At 42.2% G+C, this 17321-nt stretch overlaps 1 protein-coding gene across 2 annotated transcripts in view; it reads left to right on the top strand.

Moving 5' to 3' along the window:
* The first annotated feature begins 2605 nt into the window (after positions 1 to 2605).
* EPS15 (epidermal growth factor receptor pathway substrate 15) overlaps positions 2606 to 17321 on the top strand; it is a 63982-nt gene continuing 49266 nt past the window's right edge. Inside the window, exon 1 of one of the 2 annotated variants that reach the window (XM_063297928.1) lies at positions 2606 to 2775. In XM_063297928.1, the coding sequence (XP_063153998.1) occupies positions 2749 to 2775 (27 nt within the window). In that variant the 5' untranslated portion in view covers positions 2606 to 2748. The remainder of the gene's footprint in view (positions 2776 to 17321) is intronic. The other variant, XM_063297927.1, reaches the window with a different exon arrangement.

Genomic DNA, 17321 nt, shown 5'->3' with positions numbered 1-17321 from the left:
AGAACCACCATAAAACAGTGCCTTCCACCCCCACCTCTTGAATCTGGCCCAAAAGGGTATCATGGTTGATGTTATCAAAGCTGCTGAGAGATCAAGGAGCACAAGAATGGACTCACCATCCACATCTCGGCTCAGCTGCAGATCATCAAGAAGCCTGATTAATGCTGTCTCCATACTAAACCCTGGCTTGAAACCCAAATTAAATGAGTCCAAATAATCCACTTCCTCCAGAGTCCTCTGGAACTGAAGCCCAACCATCCTCTCTACCAACTTCCCTAAAAAGGAAAAGTTACAGACTGGACAGTAGTTGTCCAAGAACGTTGAGGCCAGCAATAGCTTTTTGAAGAGAGGATGCACCACAGCCTCCTTTGAGGCTAACGGAATCACTGTCTTATTCAAAGATGCTGACACCACCACATGGAACCAACCATAGGTCACCTTTCAGGCAGTTTTCACCATCCAGGAGGGACCTAGATCTAACAAGCAGGTGGCTGAGATTGGAGAATCTGTCCAGTTCCTCAGAAGTCACAGAATCCAACTCACTCCAGATAACTTATACAAGGCCTTGCTCCAGGCACCTCAACAGGAACTGACCAGTTAGAGTACAACTTTGAGCAGATCTGAGTGACTTTATCTACCAAATGGTAAGAACGTTTCTCACAGCAGCCCTGGAGATGATCCTGTGGCCCATCCCTCCCCAGCTGGGACTAGGTTGCCCAATAAGCTACTGGCAAATGTAGTCAAAGCAGAGAAAGAAGAGCATTTTGCTGCCCTTATTATCACTATGATGTAATCTCCAATATGGGTTCTTACTCTTCCTCTGTCAGATTCACTCTTTGTCTTCCTCCAACAGCACTCCAGGCATCTCTTCACACACTTCATTTCCTGGAGCTCCTCAGAAAACCAAGACAGTTTTCACCATCCAGGAGGGACCTAGATCTAACAAGCAGGTGGCTTCTTAATCTACCCAAGATAGAGCTTGGGCATACAAATAGTCCTTGATTTACGACCATTCGTTCAGCGACCATTGAAAGTTACAGTAGCATTGAATGAAGGGACACGACCAGTCCCCAAAGTTACAGCTGTTGTAGTGCCCCTGCAGTCACATGACCGCAGGGCACTTCATCTTCCCCCACCTGCCTATCTCCCCCTCATCTATGCCCTTCTGGCTGCGCCACCCCAGCTGAATCTCTGCTGTTTTCTTGCTCCTGCTGCTGCCAAAGCGTGCCTGACCCGGCCCTTAGTGAGGCAGCTGCTGACCACATGAGGCTTTCTTCCCCAGGTCATGCATGGCAGTTTCCTCGCCAAGGGCAAGGCTGGGCACGCCTTGGCAGCAGCAGGAGCAAAAAGGAGGCGAAGGTCAGCTGGGATGGTGGAGTGCAGAGTGGTAGGGGGCTTGGAGTGCAGGGTGGTGAGGGCAACTGCAGCTGGGACTGGGTTGGGGAGGCTGTGGCTTCCTGGGGCATGGCAAGCAGCCTCAGAGCCATGCAGTTCTGGGGCTGCTTGCTGCCCTGCAAGGCAGGATGCAGGGTGGCCAAAAGGGCAGAGATGGGGAGAGATAGGTGGGTGGGAGGGTTGGAGGCAGTCCCTTACCTTACTGAGGCTTGGAGCTGGGAGGGACCAAGCCAGGAATTGGATTGGGGGATCCTCAGTTAACAACCAGTGGAATTCGCTTAATGATAGCAACAGGAAGAGCCAGGATTGCAATCGCTAAGTGATGCAGTCATGTGATGTCTTGCTTTATGACCGCATTGCTTAGTGATGGAAATTCCAGTCCCAATTGTGGTCGTAAGTCGAGGACTACCTGAGGTTGTAAGTTGAGGGCATTTAACACAATTTCTGAGGCTCTCTGAGTACTCTTTTCTCAGGTTCCTTGTTTCAAATTGCTTTTGCAGGACTTCATCTAAAAAACTATGCATTAATTTACTATTCAAGAGATGTGAAGATCAGCCCCACTGAACTGAAACAGGATTTACTTTTGAATATTTATTTATTTATTTATTTATTACTCATATTTAGACACCACCCATCGCCCCCAGAAGAGGGACTCTGGGCGGTTTACAATAAAATTCCCCATAAAATATAAACATTAATATACATGCATAGGACTGCACTGTCCTATTACATACATAGTAGTGAAGATTGACAAAGGAGTTTCTGCCAGCAAGAGCAGAGGCATAATTCACAAATGGTCTAGAGTGGTCTGAAAAGTGGATCTGTGGATCACAGGCCAGTTTAATATTCTCTCAGTTGCCAGGAAATGGTCTGTACTAAAACGACCATCCTTTCCATGTTTACTTAGCCTGAGAACGCCTCCAAACGCTGTGGGATTTACGCTGAATTAACACGCCTAAGACTCTCACGGGTCACCCTGACTTCACCCTAACTCGCCAAAGGAAAATAGATTTCCAATCCACCGTCCTCTAAACCCAGGCCACGTATTTACAATTGCTGCACCAACTGGAGCCGTTCCGGCTCATCCGGGCCAGAAAAGCGTGGACTGTAATAATGTTGTAACGCCAAATCCAGGGACTGATCGGTGACTCCGATCCAGAAGGACTTTCGGGGAAATCCGGCTCCGGGATTTGTCGCGTAGCGAGAGGGCGGGGCCAGGACGGGCTGGCTCGGGGAAGTTGCTGAAGTTGGAGCGAGCGAGGACAGCCTGGCAGCGCTTGCTTGATCGGCCGGGCCTCGTTGGGAGTCTTCGCTCTTCTCCTTTCTGCTCGGGCGGTGCATGATGGAAGCAGCATGGCCACTCATTTCTCCCTGACCCAGGTAAGGGCTTCCTTGGCAGAAAGGGGGCTGGGGGTCCGGGCTAGCTCGGGGAGGTGGAAGGCAGCCAAGGCGCTGAGCTGGCCTCCTCTCGCGAGGAGCGGCGGGGGTCTCGCTTCCAGCGCTGGCGCAGAATCTCCTTCGCAGTGCCGTAGTAGCCCGCTGCCCGGAGCCCTTTCCATTTTCGTGTCCTTCCCCCGGCCCATGCTCTCTGTCCCGGCTGCTCGTAGGGTTTCCGCCCGGCTCCTTTCTTGACTTCCCCGTTCGCACCGAGCGTATTGTTTGCATCCTGGGCGATGTGTGGCATCTTTCTCTTTCCCGCTCCCATTTTTCCTAGATCACCCCCATTATTTCTCTGTTTTTTCTTCATGATCTCTCCCCTCCTACTTCGTTGTAGTCGGAGAGCCGAGCCTCCCTCTTCGACTATGCCGTGCCCACGCCTCGTACGCCCTGTGTACCCGCCTGCCACCTTTCAGGCCCTCCTCCGCGTCTGCTGAAGTGGGCTGATCTTCCAGAAGCGCTTCATGCCGCCGCAAAAATAAGCTCCTAAAGAGCCAGCGGGGGACTCCCTGCAATTCCTAGCGGGCATTCATTTTTGTTTCTTTTCCAGTATGAATACTGTGCGGATGTTACCATATCCTGTGCTCTGTATGAATTACTTTAAAATGGGCAGTGGTGTGCAGCTCCAGGATGTCTGTGGGCTTTTCCAGTCCAGTGATTACATTTGTGGCACTGGATATTGCTGTGTTTCCTTCATACCCATACTCCTCTATGTGCCTGCTTTTCAGTTTGTGATCTGTTCTTATCAATTCCTTCAGTTTCTTAGGAGGGACACACTCATTCTAGGCCCAAATATTCTCTTTTCCACTTGGGCTTTTCTGATAGGATTTCTGGTGTTCAAAATATTAAATATATTACTCAGAAAGCATCTCATAACAATATAGATATGTTAAATAGTAAATTAAGTGAAGGGGAAGTTTGGCTTCATGACTATAATTGTAGGACAGTAGCTTATTTTTCAAGGTTTCTCTAACATAACAGCAAGCAAGAACAACCTTTATTATTTTTTAAATTATTACTGTCTTTTCATCATAATCATTCCAGATGCTCCTGGATAATATAGAACTTCTGAGGGAAAACTCCAAATTGTGTTCCTAATTGAAATTCAAGTATATGAATTCCTAATTCATGTATGTAGAAATGAATCATGCATTTCAGAGCAGTTGGTATATGAACACTTAACTTTTAGAAAGGGAGGTGTAAAATCTTGGTTACTTTCTTTCATGTTAATTTTATATATAATCAGGAAGTTCAATCATAGATATAGTTCATTTGCTCTTTATTTTAGCTACTGCTGCAGCTCTTGGGGTCTTCCATATGTATGTTATTTGTATCAAATTTATACTCCACCTTACTGTGGGTTTAAACGATCAAGGCAGTTTATATGGGCTCACATAAAAGTTAGGTGCTTTATTCTCTGAATTATCTTTTTCAAGAGGGACATAGTTGTTTATTTGAAACACTGCTGCACAGTTATCATAAGGTGCTAGCAAATGGAGCAACCAAATGAAATTTGAGACTGCTACTCTACACTTGCTTATCAGAAAACTGCACAGATGTTGTCACCAGGAGTTGATTTCAACTCAAAGGAGTCTTTACTGTACTGATGAAGTGGGAATGAAATCAGGGGATGTATATATAAGCAAATGTGAGGCTAGTATAAAGATTGTGCTGCAGTTTACACAACTTACTAAACCAAATTAATCTCGGTTAGTGGTATCATATCGACTATCATCTTATACTCCCCCCTCATGGGGTCCTGTTAGCACGTTTAGAAGCTGATATAAGTTTAAATGTGATACGAAGTCCTAAAGCAGCCACCACTGTCTGTTCACAGGAAATGGAATTTAAAGCAACTCCAACTCACTAATTTATGGTTAAGTGAACTTTGGTTTACAGAATTAACATAACTCCCTGTGTTCATACAAAATGCGGAACCAGAAACCTAAGCGTACTGAGTCACAACTAGTCAAGTACATGATTTTGTTTTTAGATTTTTTTATCCCGCCTTTATTATTTTTATAAATAACTCAAGGGGAGGAACATATCTAATATTCCTTCCTTCCCCTATTTTTCCCCACAACAACAACCCTGTGAGGTGAGTAGGGAATATTGTATATATTCAACATAATTCTGCTTTGAAAGCAAAAAAAAAAAAAGTTTTGTACTAATTATAACTTGACAGTCTCAGATCTCTGTAAACTATGATGCTCTTCAAAGTAGGAAGTCTTGAGGGAATTAAATAGTATGTGAATTTGAAACTTACTTAGAGTACTAGATGTGGATATGAATATCACAGTTTAGGAACTTTATTTACTTTTGAAACAACTAAGGTGAAAATAAACATCTAACTTTATTTTTTGTTTGTTTGTTTTTTATCATATGGCATAGCAGTTTGATGTTCATGCTGCTTTTTTCTTGCTGGGAAATCCTTGTGATGTCCAACAGCCAGATGTGTAGACTATTTAGCCGTGACAAGTCACGTTGCCTGGGGTGCACCACGAGGAAGCTAGTCTGCATTGCACCGAGTTGGGCTGAGAGAGTGACTGGCCCAAGGTCACCCAGCCGGCTTTCATGCCTAAGGCGGGACTAGAACTCACAGACTCCTGGTTTCTAGCCCAGAACCTTAAGCACTAGACCAAACTGTCTCTCTCATCTAACTCTAGTAAAACTCTTTGAAAGTATATTCTTTGCCCTGAAAACACGTTTGCTTCTACTATAGCCAAACGTCACCTAAGTTCACTGCATCCATCAGGTCAGAGAATCTATGTCCAACTAGCCTTTGTTACATTTGGCTGTATGTATTGACTTCAGTCTATTCTTTCTACTTTACCTTTTTCATAATATTGTCATGACGTGTGATCTATATTACTCTCATTTGTTAAGCCCTGGCAGAAGCAAAAAACATAAATCCTATTTATTGAACTGAGAAAATTCCCTTCAAGGTGAAATTGTAGTTGTGAATATCACAAGATTTTAAGAGTTGTTAGATTTCTTTGTTTTCCAGTTTTGATGACATATTTAATGTGAAATGCTGAAACTTGACATATGTTTTAGCATTTCACAATATGTTTACTTTGTTCATAGAGTATATTGCAGTGATGCAAAACTGAAAATCACAGAAAATAAATGGGTTCTTCTAAGATTCCAGCAAGTATTTGTTACCTGTATGGAAATCTCCTGAATTTTGCACTGGTTCTTTTCCATGAAAGCAAGTGAAGCATGTGTATAGTAGAAAGGAACAAAGCAGGTATGACAGCACTACACAAATAGCATGAAGACTTGGAAATCAGCTTCAAAATTAGAAACTTTAGAGAGACTTTTGGTTATGAGCTATGTATGAGCTGGTAGTTACATTTTTCAAAGCAATACATTCAGTGGTGATTCAGACTTAGAATGGATCCAGTATATTCCCAGGCTTCCTTAAGGTATCAAGAAAGGAATGTTGCAGTGGGATATTGCCTGAAACTCTTAGTTACCCAAATTGCATATGTCACAAATTTTCCTTACCTTTAATTCCACTGGTAGCATGATCGCTATTCTTCAATAATGTCTTATTAAAAATTTGTATACATAAATCAGCTGGGTAAAGGAAGAATTATTGCTGCAGGTAAAAACCTCTAGTGTTTTAAATACCGTGTATTTTTTGCAATCATTTCTATGTTTCTGAAGAAATTGAAATGAATGAGCATTGGCCACAATCTTTCTAAAGCTAGAAGCTTTTTATTTCATTTGATCACATCCTGACTTAATTAGCAATCCGGTGTTCCTTAAGTTTGATTGTTACCTTTGAATAAAGTCTTAATAGCAATACACGTTAAATATATAACATGCAGCAATTTGATCACAAGGATGCATTTTGTTTTAGGAGAGGGGATATTGATATTAGCAAAAAAACTGCCACTAAAATATAATGTGAAAGAGTAGTGCTTGAGAAGAATAAATAAAAATTAAATTAAAACATTAAGGAAAGAAGAAAAGGTGCTTACAAATATCTTGAGACTTTGGCCCCTGGCATGCTGCTCAAAACCTGCCGTGGCCCTTGAGCTAACAGAAATTAGCATCTGTTTGAGGAGGAAGAGCTGTGTTTAGAATCAATAATGTTTTTGAGCAAACTCACCTTGTGTTAGTGCAGCATAATGTGTAGTTCAAACAAATAAATGCGTGCACAGAACTGTTAGCAGGTGTGTGGAATTCACTGCGAGGGAGAGCTACTACAGCCATATTACACCACTGTTGCAAGCATTTAAGTAGTTGCCTATAGATTTCCAAGGGCCATTCAATGTGCTAGTTTCAGCTTGTAAAGCCTTGCATCCTTTGGCTTCTAGATACTTTCAGGACTGCCTTCTCACCTGTCCTGTACTCAGGTGGGTCAGCTTAGGCTGCTCCATTGTTATGAGGAGAGAGATGTAGTGTCCCAAAGCCAATTTTTTTCTGTAATAGGCCCCCACCTTATGGAACAGGTTAAAGCTGCAGTTACGCTGATTTCATTTAGGAAGACCTTGAAAACAGAGCTCTTTCACAAGATATTTGGAGCTTAATAGTTTGGTTGTACTGCATAGCACAGTGATTTTCTGTTACGTTGCCTATTTTTTATTATGTTTTTATTGTGTTGATTTTATGATTGTAAACTGCTAAGAGTTGGTTGAAGCTGGTGGCTTACAAAATAATACAGGGGTGCTTTTTGAAGTACATCATAGATCAAGACTTTATACAGAAAACTCTTGCACAGGAAGATCAGCTCTGCTAACAGTCTTTTATATAATTTTAGAAAGATGGTGACAAAATAAGGATTGAATGACCTAGATCCTTTGCACTGGTGTTTTAAAAACAAAGAATAATTGAGGTACTGTGTGGTGACAGAGATCATAATTTGCTGAATCAGTTTTTTTGAAGTTGCGTTCAGCTAGCCTAAAATTTCCCTCATTTCCCCTTCCTTTTTGGAATGAATTTATTTTTCTAATAAACTTCATGGCACACTTCATCAATGGATTGTAAGGCATTTTAATACATGGATCTTTATCAGTTCCCCAATTTCAATTTTGCAGTTCCCTGAAAGTGCTTTCTTAATGTAAAAAAAATAGTGCCAGAACTGTTACTGTTTTGGATGAAGACCTAATGCATTACCTGCAAAAAGCCCTAGTTAAAGTGGCTGTACTACATGGGGAAAAAACTAGTCTATTCTAAGATCACTTTGTTTTAAGTTATAGTCATTATGGTGGACTTCAGCCATCAGTTTGTATAATTGTTGTCGCTATATCCAGTATTTAATCCCAGTTATAGGTAGTTATAATAGTGGCTAACAGCGAGGATATAGTACATGGAAATATCATTTGTAAGAACAAGGTCATAATTAAGTCACAAATAAGGAGACCAATCACAATTACAAGTAGGAGGAGTTATAGTAAATCTGTAGACCCAACAGAATTATGACAAACCAGCAGGTCCAAGAACTTTACCTTGACAAGTACCACAGGGAAATGCTGGTAATGTTGTTCCTGTGAACCAGAACAAAGGCATTAGGAAAGCTATAGCGGTAGCATGATCTGGATTCAAACATCCAATAAATCATGGTTTATTTTTTTAAAAATTGTCTGGCTTGGAAAACGTTGTTGTTGTTGTACACCATCTGATTCTCTGTGACCCTGGGCAATTCACAGGTAAAAACAAAAACAATAAAACAATGCAATAGTAAAAATAAGGAATACAAGATGGCAAAAACTGGGCAACAACAAGAAGCAGACTCACACTACCCAAAAGGGGGCATCAATCACTCTCATCAAAGGCCTGGGCAAAGAGCCAGGACTAAGTCTTCTGAAACACCAGCAGGGTGGGGCCCATCTGGATCTCAGGGGACACCTCATTCCAGAGGACAGGTGCTATTTCAGAAAAGACACACTTCTAGGGTCACCATAGATGGCGTTGTTTAATCAAACTCTGCTGGATCAAATCAGCCAGGCGGATACTATGGGTGGTAGACAGCCTCTCAAGTAACCAGTTCCTATGCCATGTAGGACTTACTGGTAATGACCAGCACCTTGAATTGCACTCAGAAACAAACTGACAACCAGTACAGCTCATGAAGCAGGGTTGTTACATGGGCATACCAAAGCATGCCCATCACTGCCTGTGCTACTGCATTCGGGACTAGTTGAAGGTAGGTGGTCTGCAGGGGTAGCCCCATGTAGAGCATGTTGCAGTAGTCAAGCCACCAGGTGACCAGGATGAGAGTGATTGTCTGAAGGACTCACAATCTCAGAAAGGGCACACTTGGCGCAGCAAATGAAGCTGTGCAAAGGCCTTCCTGGGCACAGCTGCCACCAGCTCATTGAGCAGGAGTTGCGCAACACTCTTGAATAGGAAAGTGCTACCCCATCTAAGAATAAAGACAGAATATCCCCAGCCACGTGGTCTTGGTAGGATTGAGTTGGAGACAGTTCCTCCTTATGCAGACTTGCACAGCTTCCAGGAACTGGGACAGAATCTCGACAGCCTCACTTGTTCGGTCTGGGGTCAAAAGAAATAATTTGATGTCATTAGCATGCTGATGATACCAAACTCCAAACTGGCAGATAACCTCACCCAGTGATTTCATGTAGATGTTAAATAGGAGAGTAGAACCTGCAGCATCCTACAGAGGAGGGCCTAGGAAGCACTCTCTCTCCGCCCTACCCCCAACCAGCACTGATTGAAACCCATCCCGGAGAAAGGAAGAGAACCACTGTAAAATGGTGTGCCCTATCCTCAGCCCATGGAGCCAGTTCAGAAGGATACCTTGGTTGATGGTATTGAAAGCTGCTGAGAGATCAAGGAGCACAAGAATGGATGCATCACTTCCATCCTGGCTCTGCCGCAGGTCATCTACAAGCATGATCAAAGCTGTCTCAGTCCTGAATCCCAGTCTGAAACCTGACTGAAATGGGTGTGGATAATCCACTTTCATCAGGGTTCTCATCAACTGTAGTCTGACCACCTTAACTTTCCCCAGAAAGGGAAGGTTGAATACTGGACAATGGTTATTGAGAACCACTGAGTCCAAGGATGGCCTCTTGAGGAGGGGGTGCATATCCACCTCTTTCAAGGCAGGAGGTACCACCCTTTCCATCAAGGAGGATGATATCACAGCATGGACCCAACCACAGGTCACCTCCCTGGCTGCTTTTATGTTCCAGGAGGGCCGGATCCAGTTAACGCGTGGCTGAACTGAGCACAGAGAACTCCATCCACTTCCTCAGGTTTCACTGACTCAAACCCATCTCAGATCACCAGACTATGCCTCAAGCACCTCAGCCTGACCTGCCTAGAGTCCAGGTTGGAGCAGATCTGAGCAATTTTATCGACCAGATAGCCTGGGTAATCCCAAAAGGGACTGGGTAACCCTAAACAGGGCTGCTGGACAGCTATCAGTGAATGCAATATGGGCAAAGAAGTACTGATGCTTGACTGTCCTTATCACCACGAGGTAATCCCTAATGCGGGCTCTAATGTGGGAATAAACTGTAATTTTTGGTTTAGTGCAACATGTAACTCAGCTCTTACATGTATAGAGGCAGGTATAAAAACTATGCATATCCTGACTGCAAGTTGATCGATAAAGGCTGTTGATCCTGCATTAATTATCTCTAGTGTCTTTTGTCTGCTTAATAAAGTGGGCCAGTCTCTGTCTCCAAAAACCAATACACACACACACACGCTCATTTTCTACTACTAGCACACATTATACAATTGAAATGCAGTTCTAGCTTCCAGTCATTTACTATGGGGAGCCATGGAGATGACCTTGAAGGAACTATTCAGAAACTCTAACAAAAACGACACGTGCAAAAGTATTCCTTGAACCTAGGGAGAAGGGAAAGTATTAGGGAGAAAACACTGGCTCCTCCCTGACTCTCTGGGGTATAAGAGGGAGAGATGGGATAATACAATCAGACTTGCAAAATTCTGTCACTGTAGGCTATCTCAATAAAATATAATTATAGTATTTTTGTGGAGATAGTTTCCTGATCTGGACAACCTCAAAAGGCTGACATTTTCCTAAATGCATTTCCTATAGTGTGGCAACTTCAGTGCCTTCTGAGTTTCATACTGTAAATCAGGGGTCTCAAATTCACAGCCGATGGGTTTCATGTTACCCTCTAAGTCATTTTCTATGGCCCAAAACTTTATTATTTATTTATTTGTTTGTTTATCAGATTTACATAGCTGCCCATCTCACAAACGTGACACTGGGCAGCATACAATAAAACAATCAGTTAAGGCAAATAAACAGCAATTAAAAACAAACACAAATATAAAACAAACTGCTAGAGAATGGACCAGCATCCGACACATAATGTAACTATCTCACAGGCTCCCCATTTCTCTAAACCTGCTGGAAAAAAAAGTTTTCAGGGATTTTCTAAATGCCAGTAGGGTCAGAACTAATCTCACCTGGGGAGTGAGGGGATGATATTCCAGAGGGTGGATGCCATGGCAGAAAAGGCCTGCCTCCTGGTCCTGTCAGATGGAACTCTTTAGCAGACAGGACCCGTAACATGCCCTCCTGCCAGACTTGATGGGATAGGTAGATGTAACCAGGGAGAGGTGGTCCTTCAAATAACCTGATCTCATGCCATGTAGAGCTTTAAAGGTCAAAAACAGCACCTTGAATTGAACTTGGAAGCAAACTGGTAACTAATGCAGCTTGTGGAGCAGAGGTGTAATGTGCTGTTCTAGAGACACACATAACTGCCCACACTGCCACATTTTGTACCACGTTTTGTACATTTTGTCTGGATGTTCTTCAAAGATAGCTCCATGTAGAGCGTGTTACAATAATCCATTCAGGAGGTGACCAGGGCATGAGTAATTGTGAGCAGAACCTCATGGTCCAGGAATGAGCACAACTGGCTCGCAATACGAAGCTGTGCAAAGGCCCTCCAAGCCACGACTGCCACCTGCTCTTTGACCCCCAGATTGTGTACTGGGTCTGTTTGGGGCATAATACTTACTCAGCAATAGTGCTGAAAAACAAAGAGAACTATAATTGGGCAATTCTATGTAGCAGGGGTTCTTGAGCCAACAGAGGGGAATTGAAGACTTTTCTGGTGGTCTGATAGGGTTCTGTAGCAACACTAAATCTACTCACATTACCCCACCTTCAACAGGTGGTGCATGCTCAGATGCTTGCTCCCATCTCCTCATTCACAATCATTCCCTCTAAGAAGGCTTGGAAGTTTTCTGGAGAGGAGCAGATGGTCAGAGAACCCAAACAGACAGGTGCTGCCTCATCCTTTTCCCTGGGTCTGTCTTCTTGCATCCCAGGTTGGAGAAGTCACCAGGGCAGACAGGTGAGAAAGGCATCTGGCGGGCCAGCTGGGTTGTTGGCGAGGTTTCTGCTGAGCTGGAGAATATCTGGCTAGCATAGAAAAGGGAGAGCTGCCACTGCTACTAAATTCTGCTCCTTATGTTTGTGGGACCGGCAGCTGCTGCCAGTAGCCTAACTGCTGGGGAGGACTGAAGTAATGGTGGCAGCTTCCCCACTCATCAGACACGGAAGAAGAAGGTGAAGCCATGACAAGGCTGCTGGGACTGGAGCATTGTCCCAGCACTGGACTGCCAGTAACACTTGTCCTGTTCAAGGCTACAGCTGAAACAGGCAAGAATGAATAGCATGTTGGTTCACAGAGCTTTTGTTAGTTTAGTTGTAAATAGGTTCAAAACAGCAGTGTAATCAAAGATAGCACCCTGGCTGGAGGTTGTAAATCAGGCAAGAGTATACTTGCAGCAGAAAGTCTCATAAGACTTGCAGCTCCCAAGAAGATAGAAGTAGAGGCCTCCAGAAGCAAACTGGTTCTATACTCCAATTTGAGAGTCTGAAGGGTGCATAATAGCACTTTCCCAAGTATGGCAAAAAAAAATTGGGCTCTGTGCCCTTTTTGGATCATCCTCCACCTCCTCAGTGAAGGAGAGTTAGGAGGAAGAACAAAGCAATTCCTTCACAGGGAATAAATTTGTTCCCCAAATTTGGGATTTGGGGAACAAACCATCATGTGAAAAGAATTCCTTCTGCCCAGAAGGGGGAAAAAATGAGGAAGAGAAATAGGGCACGATTCCAAGCAGCCCAACCTTGGGCTATGGAAGGCATGAACAGAGTTGATAAAAGGAAACTCAATGTAGCTTAGTAGCTTTCCATAGGAAGGGCTAGTTAGGTGAGCAGGTTGTTCTTGCACAGCAAAAACTGGAAGGTACCCTTATTTATGGGCCACTATTGGAGCTAAGAAGACAAGGTGTGAGCTGCAACAACCACAGTTGGGGTATCTGTCAGAAGACCATTGGGAGAGAAATCTTGCATTGGTTCCATTTTTGTCTCCAGGGCAAAAGGCTTGGAAGGTTGCCTGAGATGGTGAGTGATGATGAACGAATAAATATGGAAAGTTTCTTCCTTGGAAAGATCCTTCAGAGATCCTTCTTTGAAGGATGGCATGTGTTTCTGTGGCTGTTTTAATGGTGTAAAGCTACAGTGCCCAGCATCTCTCAGATTGGCTGGGGCTGTCAGAAGTTGCGTTCAGTAACTTCTGGAGGACCACAAATCACTGATTAAAATTTAATTATTAAAAATAGCCAACTTTTGTATCAAAGTATAAAAAAGCTTCAGTATTGCAGCCTTTAGACAAATGAACTAGTTTTCATGTGGCATTTATGATTATTTGAGTCTGAGATCTCTGTTCTAAATGTTCAAGAGTGGCAGCTGTTAAGTTGTCGGAAGCCAAATAGGATGTTTTGAAAGTGTTTGGTACAGAATATCTGAAATGTACAACAAAGTGTAGCTGTAACAACAGCTGGTTAATGTTTGAAACTATATACAGTAGACCTCACTTAACCACAATCAGGACTGGCAACTCTGTCGCTAAGCAACATGGTTGTTAAATGAGACGTCATGTGATTGCAACGCACTTCCGCCCCGATCACCTGCAGTCATTAAGTGAGCCATCAGGTGACCATGACAGACTTATGACCGCATTTCTGCCATGGTGCTTAAGTGATTCACCTGCAGTCGTTAAGCGAGACATCACATAACTGCGACTTGCGATTTTACTGCTGACTTCTCCATTGACTCTCCTTGTCAGAAGCCAGCTGTGAAGTGAGCACATGGTGATCACATGGCCATGGGACGCTGCAGTGATTGTGAATGCCTGCTGGTTGTGAAGTGCCCGAATCTCAATCATGCAACTGTGGGGACGCTGTGACGGTTGTAAGTGTGAGGACCAGTCATAAAGTTACTTTTTCAGCACCGTTGTACCTTTGAACGGGCGCTAAACAGGGCAGTTGTAAGCGAGGATTACCTGTACATTTTCTAGCCTTTAGATCCTGATGAGGAGAAGCTTTAAGCAAACATTTTTCATTATTTAAAAACAAATCTGTAAATTAAAAATTTGAAAAGAGAAGTGTAGCTTAGGGCATATAATTCAAATACACAGACAGAGTTTGGTACAGTTTTGCTCAAGTCTTATTCTTTGCATATTTGCTGACTAAAGAGAGTTTGAGATGTTAAAGTGAATGTTAAAGTACAGGATGTGAAAGAGCATACGTTTCCTATGCAAAAGTAACAATAGAGTTAAACAAATATTTTGTTTGAAAATTATGACTTTGCTGTAATTAGCCTAAGATGTGACAATATTTATTGCTGTATTAGGGCAGAGAAGGAGAAACAAAAAGGCAAACTTCATGCTTGGAATCAATTGGAAAATAATTGAAAATAGAACTGCTGATACAAAAATGTCCTTATACAATCTATGGTGAGATTATAGTTGGAGTATTGTGTATAGCCCTGGCCACTGATTCTTAAAAAGGGTATTATAGCACTAGAAAATAGTGGAAAAAAGAAGCAACCAGAATGACTAGAGGGCTGGAGCAACTCCCCTATGGGGATAGACTATAGTAATTGAGGTTTTTTGGACTGGAATGAAGGAGGATAAGGGAGACATGATTGAGATTTATAAAATCATGCAGGACATATTTAACTATGAGAGAGGGAGATTTTCTCTCTAACAAACACAGTATTAGAATTCAAGGTCATCCATTGAAACTAAATGCAGAGAGATAATAACTTCCAGAAATAAATACTTTTTCACACACTGTGTAACTAAACTTCGGAATTTGCTGCAATCAGCCAATTTGGAAGGTTTTAAAGTTTCATGCAGAATCAGACTATTAATGATTATTAATATTTATATATTCCAACCTTCACCACAACACGTATAAACAAATTTAGCTACTCTTCACCCCCTCTAAGGTTACAAACATTTATCTCTTCGTCCCATTTCCCATCTTGTATCTATAAACGAATCCATAAAACATCATCTTTCAGTCCTGGTGTCAGCAGAAAGTCTGTAAAGGGTCACCAGAAGTATCAACATAACTTGTTTTTACCTTGGCAAGTAAACCAACTTTATATTCCTTCCTTTTACTTCTAACTGTCTTAATCTTTAGTTCATTCAAATATTGTGGTAGGACTTCTCTTCATTTCTTCTTTGTCCCATTGTACAGAGTTCTTCAAAGCTTTAACAAGCCTTTTTTTGTAAATCCAATTGGAAAAAATTATCCATTATCATTTTGTATTTCCCTCTGAAATTTTAAAGCCTCTGCTAGTTTCTTTTGTGGATCCAGCGAAACATCCTTTTCTGAGTCATTCTCTTGGCCTGTCAGTTGTAAATCCACTTTTGATATCATTTCTATCTTCTCAGATAAAATTTGTTCTACATCTGTCATTTCTTCAATAACATCTTTTGGACAAAGTCTGTCCCAGGAAGCAGACATCATTAGTGACACTGTTGCTATCATGGCTACTATTTTCTGATTCCATTCTTCAGAAGTCTCCGTCAGTATTTTTATTGTTATAATGTTTCGCAACATTTTACAGGCTTGTAAATCTTTCCTCTACCTAAAAACTTTAGTCCTCTCTAGTGTCCAGTTTTTGAAATCGCTTATCTTTATTATGTCTTGCCAACCTAGCAATTCGAAAGCATGCAAATGGGAGTAGATAAACAGGTACCACTTTGGTGGGAAGGTAACAGCATCCCATGACTGTCATGCTGGCCACATGACCACGGAAGTGTCTTTGGACAACTCTGGCTCTTCTTATTATGTCTTGTAAAAACCAAAACAGAATCTATTTCCCATGAGAAGCTGTTTGTTCTTTATAATTAATTCCAAAATCTTATTGTAAAAGTTTCAATATTCCAATTTTATCTGGACCCTTAGTCTGTTTGTAACGTAAGATCAAAATCTTATTTAGCGTTTTGCTGTTTATTTCAGATTCTTTAAATTCTTAAGCTTATGATTAAAATTTTCTTTCATTCAGTACTGAAGGCAGACTCATCTGGCATTTTCCAACTTGTCATTCTAAAGGTCTCTAATTGCTTAGAAGTAGTTAATGAACAATTTCCAAAAGTAATTAGAAAGTGAGGTTTGCTAACTTAGTGTCCTCTAAAAGTTTCTGCTGCATTTGTGAGCAAGATGGCTAATCCCATCATCTCCCAGCAGTCGAACCTGCAGAAACCGCTGTCCTGTGGTCTCATCATGAGGAGCAGCTGTCTGGAGTACATGTGGGCCATTTCCTGTCCTCTCCTAATCCAGAGGGGTTCCAAGGAATTGGTCTATTCACCAGTTCCTTGGTCTTTGCCACAGTCGTCGGCTCCGCTTTCATAGAGCCATCTTCAGTTCACCATACCTCCCCCAGAAGTCATCTAATGACTGTTAGTATTGATGATTGTTTACTATTACCGCAGTTATACTCAGCATGTCTACTGATATCGGAGTCATCCTGGATTGGAGTGGCATATAAACCCCCACAAATAAATGTATAAATAAATAATATACTGTTGCTGGCGAGTGACAGAGGATGGGTGCAATTTTCTTCCCATCTAGACTTGTGAGCTTATCAAATATGTCCAGTTGGCTACTACATAACATGGAATGCTGGCCTAGATACATCATAAAATCATATTTCCTGACTTAGGAGGGCTCTTCTAATGCCCTACTAAGCTTAGAACTATAGTTTTTGTCAATTTAGTTTTTGCCCCTATGTACTTGTTGATTTAAATTAAATTAAAAATTTAAAGTATTTGCATTAACATTAGAATATTATACAGTTTCACATACTTACAGTTGCCTAATGTTTATGTATAGATTCTCAGGGTAAAAGCAATTTTAAAGATAATGCTACAGGGAGAAAGAATTTCTATTTTATTGTAAGGTTGTAAGAAAGGATTGGGCAACCTCTTGGCCACAGGGACCACATTTTTTTTTTTTTGGTAGGGGTGGAAATGCCATAGTGGAAAGTTGTGACATCACAATATGGATAGGACTTGTTGTTGTTGTTTATTCGTTTAGTCGCTTCCGACTCTTCGTGACTTCATGGACCAGCCCACGCCAGAGCTTCCTGTCGGTCGTCAACATCCCCAGCTCCCCCAGGGACGAGTCCGTCACCTCTAGAATATCATCCATCC

Source organism: Candoia aspera, chromosome 3 (assembly GCF_035149785.1).
Source record: "Candoia aspera isolate rCanAsp1 chromosome 3, rCanAsp1.hap2, whole genome shotgun sequence".
In the NCBI taxonomy this organism is placed as follows: domain Eukaryota; kingdom Metazoa; phylum Chordata; class Lepidosauria; order Squamata; family Boidae; genus Candoia; species Candoia aspera.
The sequence above is the reverse complement of the archived record's forward strand: the minus strand, read 5'-3'. Positions and strand labels throughout refer to the sequence as shown.